Source organism: Syngnathus acus, chromosome 11 (assembly GCF_901709675.1).
Source record: "Syngnathus acus chromosome 11, fSynAcu1.2, whole genome shotgun sequence".
In the NCBI taxonomy this organism is placed as follows: Eukaryota; Metazoa; Chordata; class Actinopteri; order Syngnathiformes; family Syngnathidae; genus Syngnathus; species Syngnathus acus.
The window spans coordinates 6284870-6296644 of NC_051096.1; the positions used below are offsets into that span (position 1 = coordinate 6284870).

General features: G+C 43.9%; 2 protein-coding genes and 1 long non-coding RNA gene across 3 annotated transcripts; 1 reads left to right on the forward strand and 2 right to left on the reverse strand.

Annotated features, from left to right (window-relative positions):
* Window positions 1-365: 365 nt before the first annotated feature.
* LOC119130774 lies at window positions 366-7819 on the reverse strand. Its single transcript, XR_005099519.1, has 2 exons — window positions 7175-7819; window positions 366-1017 (listed from the first exon to the last, which is right to left on the reverse strand). It is a non-coding gene; the product is annotated as an uncharacterized LOC119130774 (long non-coding RNA).
* Window positions 5224-7047, forward strand: dlx6a (distal-less homeobox 6a). The gene is made up of 3 exons (XM_037264676.1): window positions 5224-5825; window positions 6209-6402; window positions 6487-7047. Exons 1-3 carry the CDS (start codon window positions 5519-5521, stop codon window positions 6724-6726), a joined length of 741 nt encoding a protein of 246 aa, XP_037120571.1. The 5' UTR covers window positions 5224-5518; the 3' UTR covers window positions 6727-7047.
* Window positions 7820-9979: 2160 nt separating the features above from the next.
* On the reverse strand, window positions 9980-11574 carry dlx5a (distal-less homeobox 5a). Its single transcript, XM_037264668.1, has 3 exons — window positions 11017-11574; window positions 10717-10901; window positions 9980-10512 (listed from the first exon to the last, which is right to left on the reverse strand). Exons 1-3 carry the CDS (start codon window positions 11366-11368, stop codon window positions 10195-10197), a joined length of 855 nt encoding a protein of 284 aa, XP_037120563.1. The 5' UTR covers window positions 11369-11574; the 3' UTR covers window positions 9980-10194.
* Window positions 11575-11775: the final 201 nt, after the last annotated feature.

Sequence of the window (11775 nt, forward strand, 5' to 3'; positions counted from 1 at the left end):
GGGCCCGGAGACCCCAACATCTGTGTTGTGTTGATTTCCATCGGGAGGGAGCGAGGGAGGGAGGATGGGATGTCTCCCCAGTGAGCGATTCAAAACAGCTACTTTAACACACAGCCAATCTTCTGCTGTCATTATCACGCTTGTGTTTTGCAGGGTGGATTATACGGGAGGAACACGCCCACGCCCAAAGCCTTGGCGCAGTTTGCCGCATGGGAGCCACATGAGGGCCGCGACATATCTTTATCACCGATTTAAGCATTGCTCGACTTTTGTGCAACTATGCTCGCACTTTGCTCACTTGGAGTTTGTGCCAGTTGATTTGAAAGAACAAAATCAAACATTTACGTTTGCTCCATTTTATTTCCTCTCGTGCATTGATGAATTTCAATTGATTTCACATTGAGTAGCTGTTTACATTCAAATGACACAAAGCAGCAAGAACAGCGTATTTGAATATTCCTGACAGTTTTTCCACGCCTCATACAAAATGTCATCTCCGCATTTACACAATCACGCGCTCGGCCATCACATGACAAATGTTCACTCGCAGACAAGGAACTAATGTCTTTTAAGTGAATACGTGTACCTGGAGGGCCCGGCACAAAATGACAGGGATTTCACTGCTGAATCCTTTTAGCAGGACATTGACACATGAACCAGGGCTAAAAAAAAAAAAAAAGAGAGAGTGAGAAAAAACAAGAGCAGGAATGAAGCAGTGAAGGGTGGGAGGGAAAAAAAAAAGAGTAGACAACCAATTTGGGAGTAATGCAACTAAAAACTGACAAGTGTAATTTCATCCATCTGGGCCGATGTGTAAAAAGCGCTGGCCTGAACATTCCCCATTCCCCTCTGATTGATCTTCCCCGAGTCTGAAACACCTATTATTAGCCACCAGTCTAATAGCACCAGGATGGCTCGGCGCTCTCCCAGGGGCCAAATCTCCGGTCATCTGCCCCCTCACTCACCACAGCTGTGGAAGCCAAGGGGGAGGCAGAGGGGGAGGCTTGGGGGGCGTACCTGTTGGGGGGGGAGAGAGAAAGTGGTTGAGCATTGGCAATGCGGTTGGGCGGTAAAACAAATACAATGGAAGTCATACTTTCAGCACAGTTGAAATATGTCAATTTATATTATTTACGTGTCAATATATTTCATCCGGATGTTAATTCAGGGTCTCGCAAAAACAAGCCACTCTCATTACCTCATAAAATTAACACCTTTTTGAATAATCAAAAATTCACTTAAATGCTTGAAAATACTATTAGCACACACATAAAAAAAAGAATGATAAAAGGCAAGGTCCCAATTCTCAAAGTGAGCAACATTAAGCAAAAAAAAAAAGCTAATCGCCCACCTTGCCTTTTTTTGGGGTGATTTTTTTTGGGCTGCATAAAAGGTCGGAGTCGGCTCTTCACTCACACTGATTGATTGGGCCCTCGGGTGAGGCCTAATGCATTTTCAAGGGCAATGATGACAATAATTGGCTACCTTCACTTCACCAAAATGGACAAAGTCCTAAAAATCCAACCACTCAACACTGACAGATCAGAGGTAACAAAAAAAAAGCTTCTATCCGTGCTTTACGGGGCATGGAATAATGATTATGATATTATGAGGCTACAGCCGATGGAAATGTTTTCACGCCTTGCATGTACATGAAATAATAAACACATTCTCTTAATGATTCACTTCCGAATGTTGATGAAATTTAATAAGTGGCTATGTGGGCAAATTAAATCTATTAACTTGGGAGCAAATATTTGAAAGCTGATACAAGTGTAGTTTGACGAAGGAGGAGATTGTTGGCCTTTAAACAAAGGTGAAGCTATCGCCTGACAAAGTCGGGCCATGAGAAACAGAGCAGTGCGTTTCAGCAGGTGTGACTTCCTTTCTCTTCGCTTCTTTTCCACTTCACTTCACATTCTTCAGCGCCTCTATACTTTGCAGAGCTGTGCTGAATATCGCACTTCCTTCTGCAGGGACACTTATTCCAAATCGACAACTGTTTTTCCTTTTTAAGATTTCAGAAAGGAGTCGTAAGCTCCTGAAATGAAATGCTATCATAGCATCCCTCATTAGGTGTCATTAAGAATTTCTAATATAAACAAAAGTGACGATTTTAATATTAGTGTGATTATCTGGTAACAGTAAAATAAATATTTGTATTTTTTTCCTCATTATTCCAATTTCGTGCAATCGCCATTGATGCATGCCAGCTAATAATTTCTAGTTGTCAGATATTCTTCATCGTTCCACCGCACCACTACCTCCTCCACTGTCTGCACGATGAAAAAGGTCCTCCAATTATTCAGGCTGGCTAATGAGTGCATGTGAAGTAGGCCTGGGCCTTGGCAACATTAGAAGCCAAGCATGTCATTTGCAACATCTGGTGTAATAAAAAAAAAAGAATGCTGGAGTGAAGGGGTACGGAAAATGAAGAGGAAAAAGAAAAAGGTATCTTTGTTTGCTCCTCTTTGTTTACAATGGGATTCTTTTTTTTTTTTAATTTCAGACAAATTCATCGCAACGGCTTTCAAACAGGAAAATGGAAATGTTGCTTCTGCCCTCTATTTCAGCGTCCTGGCAACAGAGCAATTTTCTATCATCAGGGATAAACGGCTTCGAACAGTACATTCTGGAAAAAAAAAAAAAGAAAGAAAGAAAATAAAAAAAGAAGTCCGTGATTGCTGCCCTTCCTGTCTGTTATCTAGCGACCAAATTCTCTCCTTCATAGCTGCCGCACATAATAACGTCGTGGATTACATCGAAAGTGGGAAAGGGGTCCCATACCGCGCAGCGCGCATTTTCTAAGAACATATTCCATGACTGCCCCATATTTCAAGATATATTGCTTCCTCTTTTTTCGCACTGTGTGGCGGCTTAAGCGAAATTGAAATTAAATCCACGCGCGCAGGCCTTTGTTTATTGTGGTCACCACGTGAACGCGCACACCTGCACCACGGACACGATATGCCAATGAGCCCATCCTCGAGGCATAATGCATATAATTTTCCACACACAATTTATGTTTCATTCAGTAAACAACACATCAAACGTTTGCATCAGTGCGTAATTTCTGTGCGTAAAAGCGGTGCGCCACCGTTTGGCGTGAAAGGCCGCGCACGTGGTCATTTGCGACTGATGCAGTGGCGTGTGGCGTGTGCGTCTTCGACGCCTTCCTGGCTGTCTGTGACACGCCAGTGGGCGACATCAAGTCTCATAAATGCCTCCCGGTCTCTCTCTATATTCGCGACCGCGCGCCGGCCGGTTCCCTCTCTGGCTTTCCACCCGAGCCAGTCAAAGCCACAGTCACACTATTCTCGTGGAGCCGCAGCTCCCATTTAACGCACACATATGATTTCCACGTGGGGCCACGCGGGGAAGAAAAGACACGCCGTGTCAAACAGCAAAGTAGGAAAAATATTTGACTTTAAAACACGGACATTGTAGCGATGTTTTAAAAATGTTTCCCCCCCCCCCGCAAAGCAGGTGGGGTATCAGGGGGGTCCCACGGCTTGATAAGTGATTTTAAAGAGTCATTCATCAGTGTTCATAAGACAGACCACTTATGTTAAACAACCATTGATTGAGCTGTGGGTCAATCATCTACTTTCGGGAACTAAGTGATTTTTTTTTTTTTTTACATGTGAAGTTGATCATTTTGGTCGTTTTGGTGAGCTGAAAATTGAGAATATAATTAACACGTGAACTCATTTGATAATAATAAATGATGTTCTGAACTAATATTTCTAAAATATCGACAAAATATTCCGCACTCTCGCCTAATGCGATCTCTTAATGAGCCCTGGTGGGGTTCTAAATTTCTAAAACAACAAGGTGCACCCGTTCAATATTAATACTAATGCGGACAACTGAATCAGAATATAAAAAAAATGCTTGACTATATTTAAAAAGAATATGTTGAAAGTCCAAGAACTATATTAGCAATAAAATGAGCAACGTCACAAAACGAACTTACCTTTAGCCCTCCTCTCATATAATTCGATTTTATTCCAATTAATAAAATAAAAGTAGGTTCAAAATAAATAAATCCACGTTCTTGCAGCATTCCCCGCTTCATGTATGCTCGTCTCCTGCTCTGCAGCTGGTGTAAAAATGATTACGCGGCAGCCGGGTTGTTGCACTTTTAAATCGCACAAAAGTAAATAACAACCGTAGTTGACGATAATAGCAAGGTAGCAAGTTCTTGTTAGACGGAAAAGTGAAACTAAACGCCGCGTTGAGACGAGCGTTCTTGATAAGAGGATAATTGAGGCGACACTGGCGTGTAATTAGGGTATAATTTATACTATATCCACTTTTATTCCAGCCTCTCAAAATATAGCCAGTTCACCATCATTACGGGGAATTGTTCTAAATTTTATGGCTGCAATTTGAGTAAAGTGTGCCCGCTAAACAAATAGGTCTTCGCACTACCTTGACTGAACGTAATTACAGTATTTCCGTGGCCTTTTTTTTATGATGCTTTAATGCTACACACTCTGCAGGGGGGTGTAGAAAATTGTGTTTTTTTTCCAATGATGCAAAATTAAATACGATTTTGCAGAGGTCATTTTAGGCCTCAACTCAGGGTGAAAAAAACACATTATTTTGGAGTCTCCAAGTCACGAGTTGCATATGGGGATGTTATTATTGCTAATATAATTACTAGTTGTGCTATGTGTCTGTTTCGTTTCAATAGTCAGAGTAAACTGATGGGATAAATTGTTATAGTAAACAGAGGAGGGCTGCAAAAAAAAGGGGGAGGGAGAATCTATTTCATGATAATTGTTAGGGGCAGTCCAAACATGCGGTCGAAATAAAATGTATAAAAATCGAAATCGCCTGGCTGGAATAGAGGCCCTTATTCCATATCATATCCGGATATTACACCTATTTTCCCACATAACCTATATGCATGTCCTAATTGGTTTAAAAGGAGTCAAGCAAGAGTGTGATGTGATGGAAAAAATAAGCAAATGTGTGTTGCTGGTTCGTTCTGCTCGTGCACAATAATGTGCCTCGTCGTGCGTAATTTGGGTGTTTGGGTTGGGCAGGAGAAAAGAAAGTGAAAAGCGATAGGGCAATTCCAAGCAGCTAATCTTGTCTGTGGGAATTAGGCGTCTTTCCCATCCCGTATTATTCCCCCCTCGTCGTTGTAGTCGGAGCTGGTTAGGTGGGTTAACTCCAACTCAAGTCTCCGTCAAGCGCACAGCCCTGCATGATGACGTCGCGCCCGGATGACCAATAGGAAGGCGCTGCCCTTTGGAGACAAACCATTTTACTTGTAGCGTCTGCACCAAGTCTGCAAGCAAGGGCGCAATTTTAACAGTAAAAATCTTCCACCTCTTCTAGCGTACTTTGAGTGAGAATGATCACGGGACGGGAAGATTAAAGTCGCTGGTGGCGGGACCGGATCGGAAAAGAGCAGCGCGCGTGCAGTAAGGAGAGAGAGAGAGAGAGGACGCCGATTCGGTCTTGAGAGAGAGGGGGGTGAGTGCTCTCAAGGCAGAAAAATTCGATGATGACCATGACTACGATGGCTGACGGTCTGGAGGCGCAGGACTCGTCCAAGTCTGCTTTCATGGAGTTTGGCCAGCAGTCCCACTCGCAGCAGAGCTCGCCGTCCATGGCTGGCGCCCACTACCCGCTCCACTGTCTCCACTCGGGAACGCACCACCACCAGCACGACAACACCGCCGCCTACCCGGCCGGCAACACCTACAACAGGTCCCTAGCGTACCCTTACGTGAGCCATCCGCACCACAGCCCCTACCTGTCTACCTACCACAACAACACGGGGGGGCAGACGCGATTAGACGGCGCAGGTAAGACCAAAACCGCCTCTGTCATTTTTTTTTTTTTTTTTTTTTCCCTCCGAGCTCCACGCGTGCGTAAAAGCAGCCAAATAATTCAATTACGTTCTCAAGCCATCCTTTTATGTCGGACGTTTATGTCCTCCTCGCCCCCCCTCCAAAAGGAAACAACAACAGGGTGTGATCATCCGCACCGTGCAATCCCCGCAACCACGCGAATAGAAATCAAGCAGCCTTGAATGTTGTAATTAGCATTTAATTGACACGTCATTACAGGCGATATCTGAAAAATGACAGCTCCCGAAAAAAAGGAGGGAGGGGGGGGGCTCACTGTCACATGATATCGCCGATTTGGACGTGATTTTGAATGATAATTGCTTCTTTTTTTGTTGCAGAGCAGCAGAAAACGACAGTGATTGAAAACGGGGAGATTCGTTTTAACGGCAAAGGCAAGAAGATCCGCAAGCCCAGGACCATTTATTCCAGTTTGCAGCTGCAGGCGCTCAATCACCGTTTCCAGCAAACCCAGTACCTCGCCTTACCTGAGCGGGCCGAGCTGGCCGCCTCTTTAGGATTGACACAAACGCAGGTAGGACGAGGTAGACGAATTCCGCATCGTTATTATTCAATCGAACGAGCTTGTTTTCATTTCTAATTGCACTCCGATCCGCAGGTAAAGATTTGGTTCCAGAACAAGAGGTCCAAGTTCAAGAAGCTGCTCAAGCAAGGCGGCAACCCGCACGAAAGTGACCCCATGCCGGGTTCCATGACCCTCTACCCGCGCTCCCCGTCCATCCCGCCCATATGGGACGTCTCGGCCTCATCCAAAGGAGTAAACATGGCGGCCAACAGCTACATGCCGGGCTACTCTCACTGGTATTCATCGCCGCACCAGGACTCCATGCAGAGATAGACGATGGAGGCCTCCGGATGCGGCCTGGAATTTAGGACCGAGGATACGGAGGGACCGGCGTTTTTAAGAAAAAAAAAAAGAAGAAAAAAAAAAAAAAAGCATATATGACTGTACTGCTGTCATCCGTCACCAAATATTGTCAGTGACATTTGAGCCGATTTGGGAAAAGACTGACTGACCCCCATGTGGACTTGTGCACTGCAAGTTTTTGGTTTATTTGTTTGTTGTTGCAATCGTGTGTCTGTAAATAGAATCAACCACTTCACTTGTACATACACTTTTTATGTCCTGTCAGATTGAGTAAACGGTGACTCAAAACATGCTCTGTGTGCTTTTAAAAAAAAAAAAGAATCCAAACAATTCTCACTCATATTGGGCCAACATTGCATGCAAGAATCGCGACATGTGGATCGAAAGCATGAATGCACGAGCCAGGAAATGAACTTACCCTGCACCGCCGCTGCCTACATTCACCTCCAAAGACTCTCGCCGCATGCAGGTCATTCCACCCTCAATTATTGGAAGTATTGACAAAATGTTTTCTGCCGTTTCTCCGTCCTAATGCAGGCCGTTAAAAGCCAAGCTCTGTGGGATCGATGCCGAACAAAGCAGCCAGCTGCAGCGCCGTTCAATATGAAGGAGATATTTGGGACAATTTGCTGGGTTTTTATCCAAGTGAGCCTTTTTCTCCCTCTTTCTCATAAATGCAGGCATAATTAGGGTAATTTTTGATGTAGCCCGCTGATTACAGCGTTTTTACCGTCAAAGATAATTACCTGTAATTTTCTACCACTTTAATACTAAAAGGCATCTTTATTTTGGTTTGGAGGTAGCGCCGATGGAACAAAGGGGGGGAAATTATTCCGTTATTCATATACAAATTGCCGAGAAGAGAGAGCGTTGGGGATATTATCTGAAATGACGACTGCGTGGTGAAAAGCCTCCAGGCAGCTGTCAACGTCGCGGATGCCCCACTGGCGCGCATTCAGGCTACCTGGGGGCAGCCACCCCCCGCCACCAAACACACACACACACACACACACACACACACGAGACAAGCCCTATGGACCATATGACCTGCAAGCATGCATGTGCCAACATGAAAAACATCAACAAAATCCACAAAAATCACAAATAACACCTTATGTCACCCATTTATGATAGATAGATAGATAGATAGATAGATAGATAGATAGATAGATAGATAGATAGATAGATAGATAGAGAGAGAGAGAGAGAGAGAGAGAGAGAGAGAGAGAGAGAGAATATTTTGCAAAATTTACAATTTATACCTATATATAAAATAATAAAATCTATATATAATAGATCCAATATAAATATTTTATTTTCCCCATTCCCAGCAGCTCAAGCATTGGTCCTGGGATGAAGGGCCTTACCACTGATTGTTTGCATATAGATTGACGTATGCTACCGATGCGCCTGACCACATATCGACATAATACCTGTCAATCATAATGCAGATCAGGTCGACTTTAGCACTCGTTATGATTAAAGGAGAATCCGTGCAGAAACAATCTTACCTTCCTGGTGCTTCACAATATTACGCCAGCAAAAACGCAACGGCCGGTGAACACAGTCGGTGGCTCCGTACGCAAATCCAGGTGGGAAAGTGTTTGCACACCGTGGTAAACTCTTATATATTGCCTGCAAAATTAGCTGTTATTACTGTCACTGTTTAGTGATGGCGAGCTGGGGAGAGAGGAAAGGAGGGGAAAAAGGGCCCTCTGCAATCAGGAACCGTGCGCATCTTTGCAAATTATAGGTAATTGTCAATGTCCAGATTATGATAATAGGACCCTAATCCCGCATGGAGAATAATTATTGTGAAGTGTTACAGTTGGAGCTGACCAGTAAAACTAACTGTCTTATTTATTCATTTTTTTTACTCATTTATTACGTAAAAAAAATAGTGGGGTGTGGTATAGCTGAGTGGAAAATATTCGGTTGGGAATAAATGTACAGCTCTCCATTACTCGAGTGTGTTGCGTGTGCTGTGTGGAAATATGGTCGTGAGATTTATGATGTATAGGACGACAAACTCGATACCCGTCCATGTGCCGTGGGGAACTAGCCAATTTTATTGAATTTGTCCGAAAATTATTTGCGATACAAAAATGAGTAAACGGCGGAACAATTATATTCCACTAAATGGCAGAATGGTGAGCGTTTGTATTTCCCGAATATAAAATTTAAAATAAAATATTCATATACATTTAAAAATTAAAAAAGCCCTGGAAGTGTTTTCATGGTGGATTTCAAAACATATTATCCACTATTAATATGGCTTGCCGTAGAAAACCTGGTTCGACATGAAGGTGGACCTTGCGTGGGTCAGTGAGTGGGTCAAATGCAACAGCGTGGCGTATCTTAATAAATGTGACTGAGGAAAAAAAGAGAAGGGTGCATTGTATTTTTTTTTTTAAAAACGCATACATGAGCTTTGTGCGCATGCGCGTGGAAATTCAATTAGCTCCATTTCAAATGCTTAAATATGTCTTGTAAGCGGCAAGGTTTGTTTAGTGGTTTCACGGTGGCTCTGGCTGCTAATAACATGGTGACGCTGCGGAGGATTTCGCCTTCTTTTTTATTTTACCCGGAAGGTGGGCTGCGGCCGGGAGCGGCAGAGCTCTGGAGCCGGCCTACCCCCACAGGAATGCGGATTGTCTCAGATCTCCGTGCCGGTTTCCCCCACCACGACCCACCACCTCCCTCCGCGTCGCCCCCTCGCTGCCATTCAAAGCGTCTAATTGTAGGGGACACAAAGCGAGGGAGACTGCAGACTGTCTGTAAGCACGCACACACGCAAACACACAAAATACACATGCACACGCACACAATCTTTCTTGCTGTCGTGCGGAAAGCGACACAATCAATAATAATGACAAATGTCGTCAGGAGAAATACAATTGTATGTTCTAAAAATGTATAAATATTAAAAAAATGTGCAATTAAAGCCTCGCTCTCCTTTGAAATTGCAATTTTAGTGTCAGATGTATTAACTGGATTTTTAAACCGTTGCAAATCCATAAAAAATGGAAATAAAGGACGAGGCGTGCCAAGTGAAACATAATCTGAATAATTCATCTCGACACTGCTGTGATTTACAAGCATGTGATTTAAAAACGTCACCCGAGGCTTACAATTTTATGTTTGTGATATTGTGCCGAATTTTACAGTGTAAATTGGCAGGACAGATAAGACGGAAAAAATAAAATTGGAGCTTGCAGAGTTCCATTGTCCATTTAAACGTTTAATAGTCTTCAAAAATGCAATAAATTACATACACACATTTACACATTTTACACCTTTCTTCTATGACTGTCAAATACATTGCATATTCCCCTGAAATGTCAACACGAGTCCCATAGAAGTTTTTTTTTTTTTTTTAGAAAAAAAATAAATGAACAACAGTTTTTTTGTTTTGTTTTTTGTGATTTTTTTTCTTTTTTAATATAACGTCCCCGCTCCGAGAGCCAACGAGTGCTGTATCGAGTTGGGGGTCTGCAGGTGAGCGGCCACAGAGCTTCCGACTGAAGAGGGATACCACGACCCCGAGCTTTCCAAAAAGTTAGAGGCCGACGTGTTGAGGCTTTGTGGCTGCAGGCTGTGCGGCCTGGTGGGCCCGTGTGTGTCCCACACGGCGGGGGACTGTGGTGAGTTGCACGCCATGGGGTCGCTGGAGCTGGGGCTGTGTTCCGGGGGGAGCTCGCCGTTTTTCATGATCTTCTTCATTTTGGATCTCCTGTTCTGGAACCAGATTTTCACCTGGGGCATAGCAAAAAAAATTATATATATACATATAAAAATATTCGCAGCAAAAATTTTAATACAGATGTATCTTGCAGAGGCGCAATGCAAAAGCGCGCGTATATTGCGCACGAAATTACATACACATTTGTTTTTCATCAAAATAAATCATAAAATAAAATCCCGCAAAATTACAGAAAATGATATGTTATTTAATCTCACCTGTGTTTGTGTGAGACCCAGCGAAGCAGCCAGTTCGGCTCTTTCGGGCAAGGCGAGGTACTGCGTGTTCTGGAAGCGCCTCTGCAGGGCAGCTAGTTGGAAACTGGAGTAGATAGTCCGAGGTTTCCGCACTTTCTTCGGCTTCCCGTTCACCATCCTCACCTCAGGCTCAGCAATTTCCTTTTCTGTATAAAATAAATAGCTTAATTTAATTCCTTATTTGACCATCAACGACAAATTCCATGAAACCCAAATGATTTTTCCTGCAAAAATAGCCCAGCTAATTAAAATAATTCTTACCTTGTGGACTCGGCTGAGCTCTGCTGTAAGCACCAGCATACTGGTGGTAGGCTGGAGTCGTGTATGAGCTGTAGTCTGAGTAAGATTTGGTCGGAAAATTCCCAGCAGATGTGTTCACGCCCGGGTACTGGTACTGGTAGGCGTTGAGCGGCTTTCCGTACGAGGCTGAAGTGGGCGAGCAGTAACCGTGAGAGACTCCAGCGGCCGGACTGTAGTAGCCAGAATCCGTGGCGGTGGACTCAGGTAAAGTAGGAGATTCCTGGGAGGGATGATGCATGGTGGCGAGCTGGAAAGAAGTCTGGAAATTTGCTGGTTTGACACTCGGGATTCTCCGGTCAAATACTCCAGTCATACTTCGGAAGGGACGCTTGGAATAGTTCAATGTGTACAACAAAAACAAAAAATACAAAATAGCCTATGCATTGAGGAACAAAAAAGAGGCGTAGAGGCTCCAAAGTGGCATGGAAACTACACTGACATTGTGGGAATAGTCTCGGGTCGTCGGGCTCTGTTGAAGACTGCAGCCAGGCGCGCAGCAAAGACTTGGTTAAATCCTAGACGCGCTCTTACGCACTGCAGGGAGGATCTGGTTCCATTGGCCAGGACGCACACACACACACAAACGCATACACGCTCACACAACTACACTCAATTCACAATGGTAGCTTCCTTATTGGAGGGGAACCACCCGGCCGTGGCTGCACACTTGTGTGGAAGCAATTCAACTGTTGGACATGTTGATGATTTGCACATATACAT

What these genes read in the sequence shown, in the direction of transcription:
- dlx6a (XM_037264676.1), top strand. Translation starts at nt 5,519, where the DNA reads ATGATGACCATGACTACGATGGCTGACGGTCTGGAGGCGCAGGACTCG. An exon ending in GACGCGATTAGACGGCGCAG is followed by an intron (nt 5,826 to 6,208) that starts GTAAGACCAAAA and finishes TTTTTGTTGCAG; the next exon opens with AGCAGCAGAAAACGACAGTG. An exon ending in TAGGATTGACACAAACGCAG is followed by an intron (nt 6,403 to 6,486) that starts GTAGGACGAGGT and finishes TCCGATCCGCAG; the next exon opens with GTAAAGATTTGGTTCCAGAA.
- dlx5a (XM_037264668.1), bottom strand. Translation starts at nt 11,368, where the DNA reads ATGACTGGAGTATTTGACCGGAGAATCCCGAGTGTCAAACCAGCAAAT. An exon ending in AGCTCAGCCGAGTCCACAAG is followed by an intron (nt 10,902 to 11,016) that starts GTAAGAATTATT and finishes TATTTTATACAG; the next exon opens with AAAAGGAAATTGCTGAGCCT. An exon ending in TGGGTCTCACACAAACACAG is followed by an intron (nt 10,513 to 10,716) that starts GTGAGATTAAAT and finishes GCTATGCCCCAG; the next exon opens with GTGAAAATCTGGTTCCAGAA.